Below are 20,511 nucleotides of genomic sequence, written 5' to 3'. Positions count from 1 at the left end.
ATGGAAGTGTTTATGATAAATTTCCCCTATTCTCAGCTGAATGGAATGTTGAATGGTAGTATTTATGCCATTAGAGATCATTACTGAAATGTGAAGTTAATTACTTTATTTATGTCATCCCATTTCAACAACCAATTTTTCTTGGTCATTAGACATGAAATCTGTTGGGAATTGCTCACATTGCCATGACTCTACTTACTTGGTTCAGGAGATCAGGAAGCTTCATGGGGAACTAGAAGAGATCCAGAAGATGCTTTTGGCCCAGGAGGTGAAATTGGTCCAATCATCTGAAAGCCATCAGATTCTTCTGTCAGCCAACGACATGCTAGATAACCAGATCGAGAGAAGCAACTTCTCCCTCCGCCGGATCAATCAGACTTTAGGAGTTTTCCTGTCCCAGGTTAAAGGATGGCAGACCACAGCAACGGACTTGGAGACCTCAGTGAAGGACTTGGTTCAGGAGCGGTATGACATTACTGCTGCCATACAACAGATCAATTTTACTTTGGGTCAAACTTCAGATTGGATACAAGTCATCCAGAGGAAAACTGATGAGGAGACATTAACGTTGCAAAAAATTGTGTCTGACTGGCAAAATTATAGCAAAGTTTTTGGTGGCTTTAAATCAACATCGGTCAAAACCATTGACTTGGTGAGGAGCATTCAGAGTAGTATTTCTGCAACCGCACAACGCATCACCCTTAACACAGAAGTCATGCATGATCTAGTCCTACAAGTAATGGGTCTTCAGCTACAGTTGGACAACATTACAGCTTTTGTTGATGATCATGAGGAAAACATGGCGGACCTACAGTACCATTCAAAGTACACCCAAAATCGGACAGTTGAGCGCTTTGAGAGCCTAGAGGGTCGGATGCTGTCTCATGAAACGGAAATTGACACCATATTCACTAATATCAATGCAACTGATAACCACGTGCACAGTATGTTGAAATATCTTGATGATGTGCGACTTTCTTGTACCCATGGGTTTAATTCTCATGCTGAGGAATTATACAGTCTTAATAAGTCAGTCAGTATGGTGCAGGACACCTCAGATATGCTCAGAGAGAAGTTCAGCTTGATGAATGTTCGGCTAGATTTTGATGTTCAGAATCTGTCGATGATCATGGAGGAAATGAAATTGGTGGACATCAGACATGGGGAAGTTCTCCAGAAAGTCACCACTGTCCAAGGTAAGACTTTAAATGTATGTCAGGGTGAAAAAAAATATGTTGTGCTGTTAACATCCTATTGGAGCTGATAATGCAGTGCCTTTACTACACTGAAATCCAGGGCTGCGTTGTTCTACCCAATCCTCTCGGTTCCATGCATTGATCTCTTTATCAAAAAACAAAATGTTGACTAATAACTGGGCTCCTAGGAACTGGAATTAATGATATAACATTCCAGTTTTACAAAGGCCATGCTGTATTTCACAGTACTTTAGCTGAGGGCTTTCTGGTTCCTTTTGACTCACCTTACCATAACCAAAAAGATTATATGGGAGTTGTGTAATTTATGTCATGGTTGCATTCCAGAAAATTAGCATTTAATTAAGTATTTACATAATTAAAAAAGTTGTTTTCCATTGGAAATAATAGTAAAGGCAATCCATTTGCATGATTCTAACCCTGCTTACGTCCCAATGGTGGGAACTGCCATACAATAGAAAACTTTATTATGTCAGGTTATAATCAACAATACAATAAAAATACAGGAAAATCTTCAGAGATACAGTATAACTTACAGGAAAAATTGTAATACTGTGCAGTCCCGTATATTGTATGGCTCCCCAGAGAGAAGAATGAAGCATCAGAATGCCTTCAAAGAAAATAATTAATAGATTTAAATGATTTGTTTTGTAGATAAGGGGGTCAATTACTGCATACAAAAACAGTCACCTGACTCATTTGCATAAATTATTGCAAGCAGTAAAAAAATTCACAAAAAAAAAAAGGATTATGCGGCATTTAACGAAAAATAAAAATTGTGCTGGTAAATATTGTAAAAAAATTATGCAGTAAGCTCTTAAGTCCAATTCACAAATGGAACAGAAAGTAAAAAACCATGCAATATTTATCACCAGGGTTACGCTGGTGATATCACATGTGGTATTTTGTCAGATACAGCGTGGCCCCCCCCCCACCAATAGCATCTTGTTAGGAAGCTGGCCATCACTTCCTTAACAATGGATGACTCATTAGCTTTCAGCATGTTCTCCGCTGACAGCTAAATGTAAACAAAAAATTCTGGGAAAAAACATACTAGGGCCTTCGGATCTGGTATGGATTTTAAGGGGAACACCATACTAAAATTAAAACAAAAAAAAGTCATGCCCCCCCCTAAAATCTATACCAGACCCTTATCCAAGGATGCGGCATGGCAGATCAGGAGAGAGGGGACAAGCGCGTGCCCCCCTGAACCATACCAGGCCATATGACCTCAACATGGGGGGCACTTTGGGGCAGACACATTGATAGGGACAAGGGCCTCTTCTCCACAACTCTGGCCAGTGGGTGTGGAGGTCTGTGGGCGGGGGGGTATATCAGAATCTGGAAGCCCCCTTTAACAAGGGGACCCCCAGATCCCAGCCCCCCCTGCATGTAAATGAGTATAGAGTACACTGTACCCTTACTCATTCATCAAAAAAGGGTTAAGGCACAACACAGGTTTTTGACAATTCCTTTATTTTTTTTTAAATTTCCCCAGCTGTAGTTACATCATCAATCATGGCGTTCGCCGCACCACCGGGCCTTAAAAAAGAAAAAAACAAAACTCTGGTCTCATCAAAGTCTCCCGCTGTCTGCCTGCTCTGCCGCCTGACAGTTCTTAAATGGCTAAGGGGTGGAGTCACTGACCCAGCTTGCTCCTGGCCGTGATATCACAAAGGGACAGGGCCACTGCTGCTCCATGTGTCCATTTACACACAGAGCGAGGCTTGGCCCTGACCATGCTTTCTCTTCATTGGTTTACTCGCTGTGATTGAGAGTAGTGGGAGCTCATGGCCACTGCTGCTGTCTCAGCCAATGAAGAGGGAGAGACCTGGAAGAGCCCAGGCTTTCGTACACAACGCTGGATCAATTTTAGTGCCCATCAGTGCCGCCTCATCAGTGTCCATCAGTGCAGCCTCATCAGTGCCCGTCAGTAAAGGAGAAAACAAAATTTTATAACAGAAACGTAGAAAAACGTATTTTTTTCAAAAATTTCAGTCTTTTTTAGTTTGTTTAGCAAAAAATAAAAAACCACAGTGGTGATGAAATACTACCAAAGAAAAATCTATTTGTGGGAAGAAAATGATAAACATTTAGTTGGGGTACAGGGCTGCATGGCATCGCAATTGTCATTCAAAGTGTGACAGCATTGAAGGTTGTCCTGGGCAGGAAGGGGGTAAGTGCCCTATATTGAAGAAGTTCTATGAGACAAATAAAACATCTCAGCCTTAATAGAAGGAATTCCAAAGACCATGACAATTTTTTGCTATCCAATTTAGGATGTCTACTGTTATAGGTTCAGTTATCTTCTCTTCACCTTTTCTGGCTCTATGAGGTGTGGATGACCCAAAATCGTTCCCTGTGCCCTGGCCAGCTTTTGGATGACTAGCCCTGATACTAGTAAGCCAGTATGATTCATCTGACATTTTTTATATTATATAATGAAATTGCTGCAATTTGAATTACAGTCTTATGCCGCGTACACACGATCGGAATTTCGGCCATCAAAAGACCGATGAGAGCTTTTCATGGGAAAATGTGACCCTATGTATGCTCCATCGGACTTTAGCTTGCCAAATTCCTGCCAGTAAAAATTTCAAAGCATGTTCGCAATTTTACCGATGGAAAAGCATTCTATCGGAAATTCCAATCGTGTGTATGATATTCCGATGCGCAAAAACTCACGCATGCTCAGATTCAACTACTAGATGGAAGCTATTGGCTACTAGGTATTGAACTTGCTTTTTGTAGTCCCATCTTACATGTTGTACATCACCGCTTTCTTGGCGGTCGGAATTTGGAGTGACCATGTGTATGCAAGACAGCTTGAGCAGAATTCTGTCCCGTCGGGAAAACCATCAGACCTTTTTCTGAACATAATTCCGATCGTCTGTACGCGGCATTATTGCCAATTTAGCAGTTTTGGCAGCATACGTGGTGTTTAAATTTTATGTAAATCCAACATCTGCTTTTCCTATTACCCATCAGGCTGCCTATCAAGTCTATGAAATAAGCCAACTGAGAAGCATGTGCGGCAGACTGACAATCTAATTGAGAGGCAGTGGTTTAGTGTTGTCAGCCTGAAGTTGGCTATATACTAGTAACGTTTCATTTGATTTTTTTTTTTAAACAAAGAACATTTGTTTGATTTTATAACCATTAGCGTAGTCAAATCAATGTTAATTTTCAACCAAAGTGAAGAAAAATTAGAAGGAGCAGGATGGAAATGTTTTTTTTTGTTGAATGAATGAATGAATCACTAAGAGCGTATGTGGTTTTCATTTAGGAAAGTCCATTTATTTCAAAATTAAATGGTAAAATCAAAATACATTTTCAGTCGACATTTGTTTAGTCATCGGATGTGGAAAGAGTTTTCGCATGAATATTCTTATAAGCATTTGTTTGAAAAGCTACTAGTTTATAGCCAGCTTAGGGCTTACAGTGCCTTGCAAAAAGTATTCATACCCCTTGAAATTTTCCACATTTTGTTATGTTGCAACCAAAAACATAAATGTATTTTGTTGGGATTTTATGTGATAGACCAGTGATGGCGAACCTTGGCACCCCAGATGTTTTGGAACTACATTTCCCATGATGCTCCACTACACTGCAGAGTGCATGAGCATCATGGGAAATGTAGTTCCAAAACATCTGGGGTGCCAAGGTTCGCCATCACTGTGATAGACCAACACAAAGTGGCACATAATTGTGAAGTAGAAGGAAAATGATAAATGATTTGCAAAATGTTTTACAAATAAATATGTGAAAAGTGTGGCGTGTACAGGGCTCAAGTCCTGCGGGAACACATGGGAACAGAGTTCCTGTACTTTTTCTACAACAGGAACTCAGTTCCCGTTAGCAGCCACGTCCTGCAAGACTTTGAAGTATGCGAGCTGTGTGGCAGATTCTACATCAGCAGCCGCTGACACAGCTTGCAATAGTAAGTGCCGCACACCAGGGGTGGACTGACCATTCAGGCATTGCCAGTAGGGGGCCACATGACAGCTTCCTCTTCGATATACCTGTTAATCACAGCTAGCTTATGGGTAGATCAGGTCCCTGCTGCTAAGAGATTGTATTTAGTTAGACCTCTCGTGATGCGCTCCTCCCCATTGGCCCCTCCTGATTTTCTGTCTCCTCATCCCCGCCCCCCCAGTCTCCTGCATACTTGCTCTGTGTGTCCCGCTGAATCCCCCCCTCCTCTATCTTCAGTGCCATTTGATCAGAGAACCCAGAGGAGGAGACATGCAGGGAGAGAGGTGAGCTGAGGGAGGAACATCAGTTTGGGGTGGTAAGCTGAGCACAATACCTGGCAAAGTTTAATGCCAGGAGGGAAGTGTATGTGGAAATATGTGAAGGGTTGGAATAGCAGCGAGTGTGTGTTGGAGCCCTGCAGAGTTTGCAGCCCCCCAAGCTAATATACATTATACATTATATATATATATATATCTCCTAAGCAGGAACTTGGAGAGGTAGCATCACTATCTCCCTAAGTGCTGATTATTCAGAGAATTACCGTATTTATGTTTATTGAGGATATTTTTTTATGTACTAACAGTTAAGCTTCATACACACAATATGAAAATTGGATGAAAAATACCACTTTTGAAATATTCGTGCATATGAGCGTATAATTATTTATTTTTTTGGTGGGGGAGTGGATCTTGGGTGGGAGTTCCCACACTTTTTTCCACAGGACTTGACCCCTGGGCATGTATCTGTATTCAGCCCCCCTGAGTCAATACTTTGTGGAACCCCCTTTCACTGCAATTACAGCTACAAGTCTTTATGGGTATGTTTATACCAGCTTTGCACATCTAGAGAGTGACATTTATGACCATTCTTCTTTGCAAAATAGCCCAAGCTCTGTCAGATTGGATGGGGAGCATCTGTGAACAGCAATTTTCAAGTCTTGCCACAGATTCTCAATTGGATTTAGGTCTGGACTTTGACTGGGCCATTCTAACACATGGATATGCTTTGATCTAAACCATTCCATTGTAGCTCTGGCTGTATGTTTAGGGACATTGTCCTGCTGGAAGGTGAACCTCTGCCCCAGTCTCAAGTCTTTTGCAGACTCTAACAGGTTTTCTTCTAAGATTGCCCTGTATTTGGCTCCATCCATCTTCCCATCAACTCTGACCAGCTTCCCTGTCCCTGCTGAAGAAAAGCATCCCCATAACATGATACTCCCCCTACAATGGTGGGGATGGTGTGTTTAGGGTGATGTGCAGTGTTAGTTTTCCGCCAACCATAACGTTTTGTTTTTAGGTCAAAATATTTGATTTTGGTCTCATCGGACTAAAGCATCTTCTTACACATGGCTTCTTACAAACTGCAAACAGGACTTCTTATGTCTTTCTTTCAACAATGGCTTTCTTCTTACCACTTTTCCATAAAGGCCATATTTGTGGAGTACATGACTAATAGTTGTCCTGTGGACAGATTCTCCCACCTGAGCTGTGGATCTCTGCATCTCCTCCAGAGTTACCATGGGCCTCTTGGCTGCTTCTCTGATTAATGCTCTGCTTGAATGGCCTGTCAGTTTAGGTGGACGGCCATGTCTTGGTAGGTTTGCAGTGGTGCCATACTCTTTCCATTTTCGGATGATGGATTAAACAGTGCTCCTTGAGATGTTTAAAGATTGGGATATATATCCTAACCCTGCTTTAAACTTCTCCACAAATTTATGCCTGACTTGTCTGGTGTGTTCCTTGGCCTTCGTGCTGTTTGATCACTAAGGTTCTCTAACAAACTTCTGAGGGCTTCAAAGAACAGCTGTATTTATACTGAGATTAAATTACACACAGGTGGACTCTATTTATTAATTAGGTGACCTCTGAAGGCAATTGATTCCACTAGATATTAGTTAGGGGTATCAGAGTAATGGGGGCCGAATACAAATGCACGCCACACTTTTCACATATTTATTTGTAAAATAAATTGAAAACCATTTATCATTTTCCTTTCACTTCACAATTGTGTGCCACTTTGTGCTGGTCTATCACATAAAATCCCTCAAAAAAAACCTTTACCAAAATGTGAAAAATGTAAAGGGGTATTAATACTTTTTTCAAGGCACTTAATGCCTGTGTTGCTCTCTGAAAAGCAACCTGCCGAGGATCATGTTTCAGAAAGTACTACAGCTCAAAAGACATTCAGGGACCGATACTTCCACCTCCTTAATGCCCCCTTTTTTTTAAAGCCCAGTGTATGTGTTTTTTTTACCACGGGTACAAGAATACATTTAAATGGGTTGTGTTTGGTGGCGGTACTGTCCATCACACCACAAACCAAGGAAAGTCCTCCATCCAGTTGCATCTGTAACGAGAGGACCTTTACCATTTACAATAGGGGTAGCTCTGGTGTGTACTATTCATTAGATGCAGAATTGCATAGATGGATTTTTGTAAAAATCTTCCTGAAGGTGAACTTACACTTTAATCTCTTCATGCCGACACCTCCTGGCCATTTATAAGGTTTGCGATGTCGGGAGGTGGGGCGGGGCTTAAGAGCACATAACCGCCATGATTGGTTGTCATGGTAGTCACGTGATCCAAAAAACTTCCGATCGCAAACAGCAATTGGGAGCTTTTGGTTAAGTGCTGGTAACTATGTTACCGAACTGTGGGAGTTTGCACCATGCAAGCACTCTTGGCACAGCTGTATGGACAGCAATTCACACAAATATGTGGCCCCTAGGTGCCAAGGACCAGGCACCAAGAGGCCACATATTTGTGTGTGGTCGGCGTCATGGGATTAAATATATAAAGAAATACTAATGCGCTCCACCTAGCAGTTAACTATAGGACTAAATGAATATAAATTTCATACACCTTAGGTTAATAAGTTGGCTCCAGTGCCATGTTTAAATGTCAGCTATTGGCCTATTATACATAGAACAATAACAATGCAGAAGGGATAAACAAGGCTTTCTTTTCATATTTAATCATCCACACTTTTTACACATTTGGAGTCATGGCCTCTTTATTAAGTTCTTGAGTTTATCAAGTCCTAGATTACTTGATAAAAAGTCCATGCATCGAAACACATCATCTTAGAGACCTGAAATGCCTATATCGGTCAGCATTCAGAGTGTTGGTGGCATGTCACTTCTGGTGACGTAGCTTCCGGTGATGCGATTCCTGCTTAGCTCTTGTGCATCGGCACCTCCATCATCAACGCTTGGTATTTTACTTGGCCTCTGCCACCCTTACATGGATTACATCTGGCGAATGTCTCTTATAGGATTGGCCACCCTCCAAGGGACAATTACTGTTGCATACCACTATGGCTCAATCAAACACCATGGGGCCACCAGGGCAGCACTTATGCTTTTTTTTTTTTTTTTTTTTAACAGGAAATAGAACATTTAATGAGAATAAAATATGGTGGCAGAAATGTTTACATTGCTGGATATAGAAGAGTTTGTTAGGATTCCTCTTCATTAATTAGCATGTTGGGATTTCCTCTTGTGATGGGAAATTCTGTTCCAGATTCTTTAGTGCACCTTCAATGATTTCAACCTCTAGTAAAACATAATAAACTTTTTCAGGAACTCCTCCTCATCATTTTCATATCCAGAGAGAAGTTCTCGAGGTAGGTCAGACCAATGTCTAAGCCCTTGTACACACTGTCGGAGATTCCGACAACCAAATCCGTCGGATTTTGTCCGAAGCTGTTGCATACACACGGTCGGACAAAGTTGTCGGAAAATCCGACATGATGACGTTATTTCGTTATGACAGGACTACGTTCATGCTAGTAGCCAATAGCTTTGGTGTAGGAATTTGATCTGAGCATGCGTGGCACTATGTCCGATCGGAATTCTCTACACATGATCGGAGTATGTCCGATCGGAGCATTTTGTCTGAAAATTTTACCAACAAGTTGGACAACTTGGTCCGTCGGATACTCCGACGGAAACAGTCCGATGTAGACCACACACAGTCGGAATATCCGACAAAACGGTCCGATCGGACACATTCCGTCTGAATCTCCGATCGTGTGTACAAGGGCTAAGACATTCTGCAGTTTCCACCAATGCTTCCTGCTCTAGTTTAGGAATCATGTGTGATACAAACTCTCGGTTAAAATCCACAAAATTCACCTTGACTTCCTCTGCCGGGATGATGAGTGGGAAGCCCCGGGTCACCCCGGTAACGTGGCTCCACAGTATATTGTGTGTCAGCAGCTTAATTTTCCCATCCCACGTACCCACATGCCTGGCACTTAAGCTTTTAACATAAGGACATCATTATTGCTTTAGTGATGCTTTACAATAAACTGGATATACTTATTCACAATACCACAGGCCAGTGACTGTAACATTTTTTGGTGGTGTTCACGCAAACCCAGCGAACATACATTGGTTACTACCCTTTACTTTTCAGGGGAATATTATTATCATCATTATTATATAACACTTTCTGGTGGCTTTTGAATATTTCTTCTATTGTTCTTACAAGGCTGGGCAAGTTCAGACCTGAAGTCCATAATATCTTCATCCTGAGACTCTATGCGCTGTTACCTTGAGATTTGGTTTTGACCGGAGTTGGTTTCATCTGCTAGAGCAGTGGTGGAGCAATTATAGCAGTGGGGAGACATTGCTGGCCCCCAGGAATAGGTTAGTATTTATTCCCTTTTGGGCCCTCTTGGACATAACTATCAATTACCCCATGCAGTGTAAATTTGTGGAGTAGGGCTTTAAGACTGTTTCAGGAGTTCCTATTGTGTCTAGAAACAGAAGTGAAGAACAATCTCCCCAGTGAGACACAGACAGCAAAAAAAAAAAAGGACTTGGCAGAGATGTAACTATTTCCTACTCTATCCAACTCAACAACTGAGCAAAAATGTTTTGACTTTCAAAGTACTTGACGGGTTCACTTTAAGCTGAACTTTAGCCTTTTGAGTATTTTAGCTATTAATGGCCAGATTGCAAATATGCGCTTTAAAAAGGGTGATGTAACATGCATGCTATATAAACTATCAGTGTGTATTTTATTATTCCACTTTTAAGAATGTATTGGGAAAGTCTGTAAAGAATTCCACAAACATAGCACAGATGTAAAGCAATACCACACACTGTAACCTCCAGCATGGAACATAAAAATCTCATTCTGCAACCTGAACATATGACCCCTTGTCACGCACACCATAATATATTACAACATCATGGATGAAATGTTTATGTAGTTTAACCAGTTCGTCTTTCACACCTGTACACCGCCTATGAACCAGTCATTTTTACATTTCTATTATGGGTCTGTTTATTTGCCATCACAATAAGGTACAAAAAGGGGGTAGTCCATTTTAGCATCTGCCCTATTCACAGTCACCACATCCTCCAATATTATACTTCATCATAAGAATCCCTACAATCAGGGGCGTAACTATAGGGGGTGCAGCAGTCGCGACCGCAACTGGGCTCTGTGATGCAGGGGGCCCATGCAGCCCCCTCTACATATGGTCGGCAGCAGCATAGGCAGCTAGGGGTACCAGTGCACCATGCACACGGGTGGCTGGAGGTGGAGGGTGACTAGCAGAGCTCCATGCTCGACTATCGCGCTGGCTGCTCTTTAGTTGTGCATTCCCCGCATGACCTGTGTCCTCGGCCGGCTCCTCAGAGTACCCCTCTCCTGCTCCATGCATTGCCGCTCAGTCCGATGTCTGTTCTCCCCAGCCAGAGTCCCGCCCCCCCCGAGTCCAGCCCACACTGCACTGCATACTTCTCCTGGGTAAACAAACTTTAAGCACACAGATGAAGTGCAGCCCTATGAGAGCCCCCCGGAGGACACTGCAGGCTTGTCTGCAAGCCCCCCTCCTCCCCTGTCATACACAGATGATGAAAGGTCTTTCTGGGAGATATGTTGATCACCCGTCCAGCACACTGGATGGAGCTCAGGCCAACATTGATGAGTGCGCGGCCTGCAGCTTTGTCATGGTGAGTGAGAGGACCCCATCCTCCACACACCATTACATACCCCCTCCATCTCCCCCTGGGGACAGGGGCCCCTTCTCACGTGGGGACAGGGACCCCCATCTACTCTGGTGACAGGGACCCCTTCTCACCTGGGGGCAGTAACTTCATCTGCCCTGGAGAAAGGACCTCATCTCTTCTGGGGATGGGGACCCCATCCTGCCTAGGGACAGTCCCCCAACGGGGCACCTAAAAAAAAAATTAAAATAATAAAAGAAAAACTACTGATGCCAGTGGTGGAACTACAGGGCTCACAAAGGTCATACCTGTGATCACGCCCTGGAGTTCCACCGCTGGACTCGGAGGGAAGGGCCCTGGCTGGGGTTCAGGGGGGCCCTTCATGGTTTCTTGCATCGGGGCCCTGAAGGTTCTAGTTACGCCACTGCCTACAATCAAAACTATATGGTGTCAGCATAATAATTTTTTTTCATATAAAATTACTAATCTTTTATTATAACAATTAGAATCCATTTTAAAACAGATAACCATCACACATGTTGCTGAAGTTGCAGTTTACATTCTTACAACGCATTTCACAGTGCCTGCTTCGTCAGGAGGAACAGGAAGTTATCCCCTTGTCTGGAACAGCATCAACATGTATAGTTGCAGTTTGCATTCTTAATACATAAACATCACCCATAATATGTATGTGTAGTTCCAGTAATTGGTTGTTATCAAAAAGATGGAGACTGGTGTTTCTGCTTTCAATGGATTTTACAGTGCCTGCTTCATCAGGAAGAAGAGGAAGTTATTCTCTTGTCTGGTACAGCATCAACATATATATAATACTCGTATCACATTTGAAAAGAAGAAAGAGAGAACGGCCCCAAACAAAAATTTCTCTTTTGCCCCGTACACACGAGCGGACTTTTCGACATCCAAACTCCGACGGACTGAGTCCGTCAGACTATCCGATCGTGTGTGGGCTGCAACGGACTTTAGCTTTGCTAAAGTCTGACGGACTTTAGAAATGAAGCATGCTTCAAATTTTCCCGACGGAACTCCGCCGGACCCGGTCCCCTTCGAAAAATTCGCTCGTGTGTGTGCTACTCCGACGGACTAAAACCGACGCTAGGGCAGCTATTGGCTACTGGCTATGAACTTCCTACGTCGAATCCAGTCGTACGTCATCACGTTCGACTCCGTCGGAGTTTGGTGTGATGGTGTGTGGTCAAGTCCGTTCGGTCGAAAAGTCCGCCAGAACTCCGTCGGAACTCCGGCGGAACTCCTTTGGAGGTCTGTCAGACTTAATCCCTCTCGTGTGTACGGGGCATTTGAAGCTCACGTTCTGGATGCTTGATGTTGCCATCAAGCATGTGAGGCTCAGAGAGGAATTTACATGTGATGGAATGGAGGACCACAAGAGAGGATATGGTATGTTTAGAGCTGCCGGCCTGGTTCCCATCTTGGTGTTAGATCTGGTCTCTCCCCCCTTTGTGGTACAAGGCCAACTGTCTTGATCAATCAATCTCTGAGGATGTTCTCTCTGTCTTCTTTTAAAATATGATTGTATTATACACATGTTGACACTAAAATTATGATTTTGCTACAAAGCCTGATAAAGTTATTTACTAGCCGTCAATAAATAGCGGCCCGCATTTCGAACATGCCGGCCCGTCAGGCTGCCAGTGTGGAGCCACATCTCTGCTACTCAGCAGTCATTGGTTGCTGGGAATGTGGGCTTCCCAGCAATCAATGACATTGCGTGTGCATCCCGCCCCCCTGCTGCTGACTATCTTGAGCCTCCCAGCTCTCACCCCCTTCCAGGTCGCGAATTAAGGTGTGGCATCACATGCGCATCCTGTCCCCTGGAGCTCACTATCTCTTGGGTCCCGACTCTCACTCCCTGCCAGGGAGTGAGTATGGTATCTCACAGCTCCCAACCCCTGAAGCTTGCTACCTCTGCCAGCTTCTGCCCTCAAGGTATGTGGGGTGTGATATTTACAGGGGTACACTTTCTGTTAAGGGGCACGCTGATGGGCACATTTTATGTTAAGGTACACACTGATGGGCACATTTTGTTGTGCCCATCAAAGTGCCCCTTAACATAAAATGTTTCCATTAGAGTGCCCCTAACAAAAAAAGTGCCCATCAGCATGCTCCTTATTTTATGCTAAGGGTCACGCCGATGGGCATATTTTATGTTAAGGGACACTCTGATATAAGGGGGCACTCTGACGGGAATGTCTGATGTAAGGTGGCATTGCGATGGGGACATGTGATGTAAAGGAGCACTGTGATGGGGACACCTGATGTAAAGGGGCACTGTGAAGGGGACACCTATTGTAAAGGGGCACTCTGATGGGGACAACTGAGGTAAAGGGGCACTCTGATAGGTCAGCTAATCTAAAGGGCACTCTAATGGGCACACCTGGTGTGATGGGGACACCTTATGTAAGGAGGCACTCTGGTGGCGATACCTAATGCAAGAGGGCACTCTGATGAGGATACCGCATGTAAAGGAGCACTGTGATGGGGGAACCTTATATACTTGGGCACTCTGATGGGGACAAATGATGTAGGGGGCACACTGATGGGAGACACCAGATGTAAGGGGGACTTCTGTTGCAGAAACCTGATGTAAGTGGACTCTCTGACAGGAATACCTGATGTAAGGTGGCACTCTGATGGGAACACATTACTTAAGGGGGCACTTTGACGGTGGCAACTGATTTATGTGGTTAGTTTGATGGGAGCACCAGATGTTAATATATTACTCTAGTAGGGGGTCCTGATGTAAGGGGGGACATCCAATTTACATTTACAGAGTATTACCAGAGTGTGCGGAGGAAATAGTAACAAAAGAACCAAAGAGCGTGTCTTGTGCCTAAAAAAAGGAAAGCAGACGCGTACAATCTTTCATGGTAGAGACTTGAGATTTGGACCTCGGCCGGAAGAAAATTGTAGTAACCTGACCTCCTTGAATTTAATTCAATACCCCTGTTATATACAAATTAAATAGCAGGAAAAAAAAAAGTTTTTTTTTAAGATAACATTGTAAATTCATGAACAAATTGAAGAAAACAAAAAAAAAGTGAGTTTACGGTACATATTAACAGTTAGAAAAACAGAAATAAACAAAAAACAGAAAGATAATAATAGTTAAGGGGATGAAGGACTTAATTAGGGCTAATTAGCGTAAACTAGGAGTTTATAAGGGGTTAAAGTGGAACTGTAATTAAAAAAAAACATTAACAGATGTTAATGTTAAATGTTAATAGACAGGTTTCCTAATGCAGAAGAGAAATGCGCATTAACAATTTTGGCACTTGCCAAGATGAATGAACTCCTGTGCATGCATGGGAGTGACATTGTCTCGGACCGGCCAATGATGAGGTAGGAGAGCTCCAGTACACTGCAGCACTGGAGGTGAGTATATTATTATTATTATTATTATTCACAATTTATATAGCGCCAACAGTTTACGCAGCGCTTTACAATGTATAGGGGGGACAACACAATTACAGTACAATACAAAAAGGTACAGGAGGGCCCTATATAGTATAGCACATAGTATAGAGTATAGTTTTGCTTTAAATAAACGCAAATTTTATTTTGAAAAATCACTAAGGTATAAGCCACATAGGGAGTAATGAAGTCTCCCAATCAATTCCCACACACAGGTTCTCAGTAGCAGTGGTTGGGTGGTGGGGGTTGGAGGCACCTCTGGATAAAAGCCAACGAGACAGGCTTTAATCTTTATTGATATATACATATATATATATATATATATATATATATATATATATATATATATATATATATATATATATATATATAATTTTTTTTGGATTATTTGTTTTTGGATGTTCAATTTCTTCTCCGACTTCCGGCACGGCTTTTTTTTTTTCTCTTTCTTCTATCTTCTATGTATCTTGTTGAGTTGAACATAACGGCTTATAAAAATAGACATCTTTATGATGTTTTGCAAAACTTTCCCACTTTACTACATGCGGGAAGCAGACTTTAGCTGTGTACATCGAAAAGAGTGAATAACAAGGAGCTGGGAAGTTTCTAAAGAAAACAGAGCAGTTGAGCCACACAGCAATAAACCCCTCTGAGTGACTCAGAGATGGACTTCACAAGTTGTATAAGTCACTCTTCATTCTGTTCCACCACCGGTGGGATGAACTGCAGCCAAGTCTGACATCACACAAAGGCTGACGGAGAGCAGAGAATGAGGATTATTTCCACGCGGCAGATAACGTGATGGATAAAACACATTCAGTTACACTTTACAGGGAATTTTTATGGGAAATTGATGGCATCAAATACAGCTGAAGTAAATGCTGTCCAAAAAATATAACAGGTGTGTCAGTTCAGGAATTTAACATTTATCTAAACCTAAAAACAAATTTCACTACAGCTTATTGAACATTCTAGGGGTTTGTCTTTTTCTACTTGGGAAGGGATTAGGGGTGATGTGAGATACTCCAAAACTCCTTTAGCATGATTCTGCAGGAGACACTTCTCTCTCAGTAACAGAAGCAACATAGTCTTTCACCCACAGGTGGGAACCACAAGATGGTTTTGCAGAACAGGTATAGCTAGACTGGGACAGTCCATAGGTTCACGGATGAGGACCATGAACTAGCTTTAACACAGGTACAGCTATAAAAGTTCATGGCTGGGTACCATGAAGTAGCTTTAGCACAGGTGCAGGTAGATATGTTCATGGCTGGGGACCATAAAGTAGCATTAGCACAGGTACAGTTTGATATGTTAACGGCTGGGGACCATGAAGTAGCTTTAGCACAGGTACAGCTAGATATGTTCACAGCTGGGGACCATGAAGTAGCCTTAGCACAGGTACAGCTCGGAAGGAGGTTCTACTTACAGAATCCTGGAACAAGATGGGTGCATAGGTTCAGCCTCTAGTAAAGTAATTCAGCATCCAGTTTCAGAGGCATGCAGCCCCCTCATTTCAGTTCACTGATCCATACCATCAGGAGGGAAAAAGACAATCTCCTCAGGGCTTCAGACTATTTAACAGCATCCAAGCCACCAATGGGCAGACACACTCAAGGATTGGCTAGGCCCTGCTCAATATTCAGGATGGTCATTTGAATTCTCCCTCCCTAAGCTCTAGATTCTAGAGTCTAGAAACTTCTTCTAGAGGCAGGGGGAAGCATTCAAACTTGCAGTCCGTGAAACCCTGAACAGACCAGATCAAACAATTACTGCTCCTCTAGTTACAGCAGGAGCTAAAAACTAAATTTGCCCAGCAACCTAAGAGGGCACCGCAGTAGGAAAGCTGACACTATTATTTAAAGTGATTGTAAAGTCCCCTTTTTTTCTTTAAAAATAACATACATGTTATACTTACCCTAGATCCTCCTCTTCTCAGGTCCATTGCCAGCTCTCTTGGCCCTCCCTCTTGTGAGTGCCCCACAGCTTGCTATGGGGGCACCAGAGCCGAGCTGCAGCTCCATATGTCCATTCAGACACAGAGCTATGTTTCAGCTATAGCCCCTCTCTGTCCTGATTGGCTAACTGACTTTCAAATGACAGCTGCGGAAGCCAATGGCACCACTGCTGTGTCTCAGCCAGTCAGTAGGGAGAGTCCCAGATGGCCGAGGCACTCGTGCACATCACTAGAGGAAGATCAGGCTCAGGAAAGTATTAGGGGGGCTGCGGGGGGCTGTTGCACGCAAAAGCTTTTTATCTTAATGTATAGAATGCATTAAGATAAAAAACCTTCTGTCTTTACAACTCCTTTAAAATGACAGTTTATTGCACAGGAAGTTACAAGTACACAAAACAGCTGGCAGGTCAACAGCCATTTTTTATTACTTGCAGAATAAGTATTTAGCCTGAAAAAAAGAACATGAATTCAGCCACCATATCTATGGACTGCTAGGCTGCAATTTATATATTTTTTTTGTTTTTGAGTTTAGAAACACTTTAAGTTTTAATATAACAATACAATAAAATACAATTTAACCAAGCGGAAAGGTGGAATACTGTTTAATACCTAAAACTATAATTAAAGTTCACATGCCCTCATGCTATTGGGTAGGTTAAAAATAAAAGTAAGGCCCTTCAACTACTTAAGTTTTACCAAGACTGGTCTTATTTCGGGTTCCACCACAGAATGCTTAAAGTATACTTTCAGGTCTGAGCTTTGACTAAGGGCTGAATCTGAATAAAGGAAACTTTCAGCTGCTTCTGCTTCAGAAGCCAACCCGTGCCTCTACCTCTCATAGATCCTTTGCCTAAACCATGGCTCAGTGGGCAATTTTGGTAAAAAGTAAGTGGATGATGGACTTTGTATTTTGGGCTATTTATCAGAAAGGGTGGAGGAGCCCATTGTATTTCCACCTTTTACACATACATTAAGCAGAAAAGTAAGTTTGGAATTGAGTATACATTTGACATATACAATAGTGGAGTGACTTTTGTGTCTTTTATTAACTTATGTTCTGTTTAATCATACATAAGTGATGCTAGGGGTATATTTGAAGTCCCATAACCTGCCTTACCTTCTCTTTTATACCTTTTAAACATATAGTAAATTTTAAAGGGAATATGTGCTCATATATTATGTCTGTAAAAGCCAATGTTGCTGTCAGAAGGGGCAACAAGTTGGTGTTTTCTCAAAATAAAAGTATAACACATGTTAGAAATTAAGTTTATCTAACACATTTTATCCTCTTTTTAACAGGTTTACCAGGTCCACCAGGTCCAAGAGGATATAAAGGTGATGTAGGTACCAAAGGGCCTATAGGTTTGAAGGGAGACAAAGGTGACACAGGTGAACTAGGCGTTCCAGGACCTCAAGGACCGAGGGGTTTAGCTGGCGACCCTGGACCTGTTGGAGAAAAAGGTTCTATTGGAATTAAAGGCAGTTCTGGTGTTAAGGGGGAAAAGGGCAGTATGGGCCCACCAGGTCCAAAAGGCCAAAAAGGAACAAAAGGTGATGCTGGGTCCCCTGGACCAGAAGGTCTTCCAGGTGACAAAGGACCTCCAGGTCTCCCTGGACTACCGGGACTTCCAGGACCCACTGGAATAAGATTTCCAGGACCAAAGGGATCGAAAGGAGAAGCTGGCCTTCCAGGACCTCGTGGATTGCCAGGACCTCCAGGACAAAAAGGACAATCTGTCATCTCAAATTGAATGTAAAATTGGAAGCAGATTTCTTATTGGCTAAATAAGGCTTTTTAATGTACAACCAAGCTGACTGGAAATTAAGGCCATTGGCCATCTGTAAACAATGAAATAATCGTACTGAGTAACAAATGGACATAAATCGCTGGTCGGAATTTTAGATCTTCAAGAAACTGTAACTATGTAAATCATATACCATCATGTTCTTCATTAAGTCACCTTTTCCATACAGTGAACAAAATATTGTCAACATTTTAATGCAATAGAAGTCATTTATAAACATTTAATTTTCTTTTATCTGAGTCTTATTGGTGGTTTTTGCACTCCCACTTATTTTGGCTTACTCAGTACACTTGCTTCGATTATTAAAATGCATTTTCCAGATTGTATTATACACTAAAAAGAATTGTGGACACCTATTAAATGTACATGAGCTTGTTGGGCATCAAATTCCAAAACCATGTTGCCCCTGTCTGCGGCTGTCCACTCTTCTTGGAAACATTTCCACAACATTTTAGAATGTGTCTGGGGAAATTTGTAAGGTTCACTGATGTAGTACAAGAAGATCTGGCTCATAATTGGCATTCCAATTTATCCCAAAGGTGTTAGATAGGGTTGAGATCAAGGCTCTATGCAGGCTTCTCAGGTTCCTACATAGGGAATGGGTTCCTTAATAGCTTAAAGAGTATTTGTGAGGTCAGGTAGTGTTGCAGGACAAGAAGATCTGGCTCACAATCAGCATTCCAATTCGTCCCATTGGTGTTCATTAGGGTTGAGGTCAGGGCTCTATGTAGGCTTCTTGGGTTCCACGACACCAAAGCATTAAATCATGTCTTTATGGAGCTGGTTTTGCACACAAAGGTAGGAGGAGAAGAGTGCCTTTTTCAAACTGTTACCACAAAGTTGGGAGCGCGCAATTGTCAAAAATGTCTTGTATTCTGTAGTATTAACAGTACCTTTCAGTGGAATCCCCTCAACTCATTTGGAGGCAGATCCAAATGAATTTGTTAATATAGTGGATCATACTTGTTACTGGAAGGAGTTAGTAGATTGGAGGCATTGTTTTGAAAAGACATTGTCCATTCTAGTTATTAATTTTCACGGCCTGTATTTGGGTGTCAGGGATTTCGTAGTGTAGCATTGGGCAAGGCACCTGGGCTTAGAAAATAATAACACTGCTCGTATTTTTGTAACAGTTCATAGATGCCTGTGCCTATTGCTTATCATTTATATCTTTATACTAGTAATCCTTGGCTTTGTATTGTTTGGACAAACAATTTTTATGCATAGAAGATAGACCTCTGTGGGTGAAAGCAATGTACCAACGTCATGCAGAAATAGGTGGTGGAAAGATCAAATTCAAAGGAAATCTGTCACGATACAAATAAATTATAAGTACTACTGATGACCTTCTTTATAAAATGGCAGATGCCTGTTTGTCATGCTAGCCCCCCAGCTTGAAAAAAATACACACCATCTGGAACGAGCAAGAAGATCAGGTGTTCCTTTCGTGACAGTTTTGTTTTTTTCATGTTCATTTCTTTGAGAAGCTGCTTTCTTCACCAGAGCATAAATGCTTAAAAAATTGTATTACGTTTGGGTAGAATTTATCTGAATAAATAAGTATCAGGATACTGTGTGGGTTACAAATGAAGTTAGAAAATCTGCAATTGGTCTCAAAATTTAGAACATACCACAGCTAAAATGTAAAGAGAACCTGATACCGTGCTCATTAAAAGTGACTGTAAAAGCAACCCCTGACCACTTCATACTCACATATCCAGAGTTCCCTAAGGCAGGGTTCACAATCTATGCGGAGTGGCACGCAGTAGGGGAACCGGTGCGCCCCTGCTGCTCTTTGCAAGAGAAGACTGCAGGTACAAATTATGAAGGAGGATTTGTTTCATCGGTGTATATCACATGAGGCCAGTCACTTCACTGGGTAGATGTAACCATTTACAATGGCTTTACATTTTGTTTTGATCAAATGTAGAGAGTGAGGGATCTGAATGCAGTGTAGTTGGTTTGAATAAATTCTGTTGCAACTGTTAGTCCTGACTTTACAGCTTGCTGCACTCCACATTCTCCCTGCTTTGGCCACAAAAGCTAAGTAATATAGTGCCTTGAAAAAGTATTCATACCCCTTGAAATGTTCCACATTTTGTCATGTTACAACCAAAAACGTAAATGTATTTTATTTGGATTTTATGT

The 20,511-nt window shown here is 42.2% G+C and overlaps 1 protein-coding gene and 1 pseudogene across 2 annotated transcripts in view; one reads left to right on the top strand and one right to left on the bottom strand.

The window, feature by feature from the left end:
* The window catches only part of SCARA3 (scavenger receptor class A member 3), a 52,926-nt gene extending 34,329 nt beyond the window's left edge, over positions 1-18,597 (top strand). For both annotated transcript variants that reach the window (XM_077489042.1, XM_077489041.1), the window contains exons 5-6: positions 153-1,196; positions 17,858-18,597. In XM_077489042.1, coding sequence (XP_077345168.1) covers positions 153-1,196; positions 17,858-18,309 — 1,496 coding nt within the window. In that variant the 3' untranslated portion in view covers positions 18,310-18,597. The remainder of the gene's footprint in view (positions 1-152; positions 1,197-17,857) is intronic.
* Positions 8,515-9,821, bottom strand: LOC143989964 (multifunctional methyltransferase subunit TRM112-like protein; annotated as a pseudogene).
* Positions 18,598-20,511: the final 1,914 nt, after the last annotated feature.

This window comes from Lithobates pipiens, unplaced genomic scaffold (assembly GCF_037356315.1).
Source record: "Lithobates pipiens isolate NorthernLeopardFrog02 unplaced genomic scaffold, aLitPip1_a1.2 Scaffold_18, whole genome shotgun sequence".
NCBI classification, from domain to species: domain Eukaryota; kingdom Metazoa; phylum Chordata; class Amphibia; order Anura; family Ranidae; genus Lithobates; species Lithobates pipiens.
Note: the sequence above shows the minus strand (reverse complement) of the source record. Positions and strands in the feature narration are given on the sequence as shown.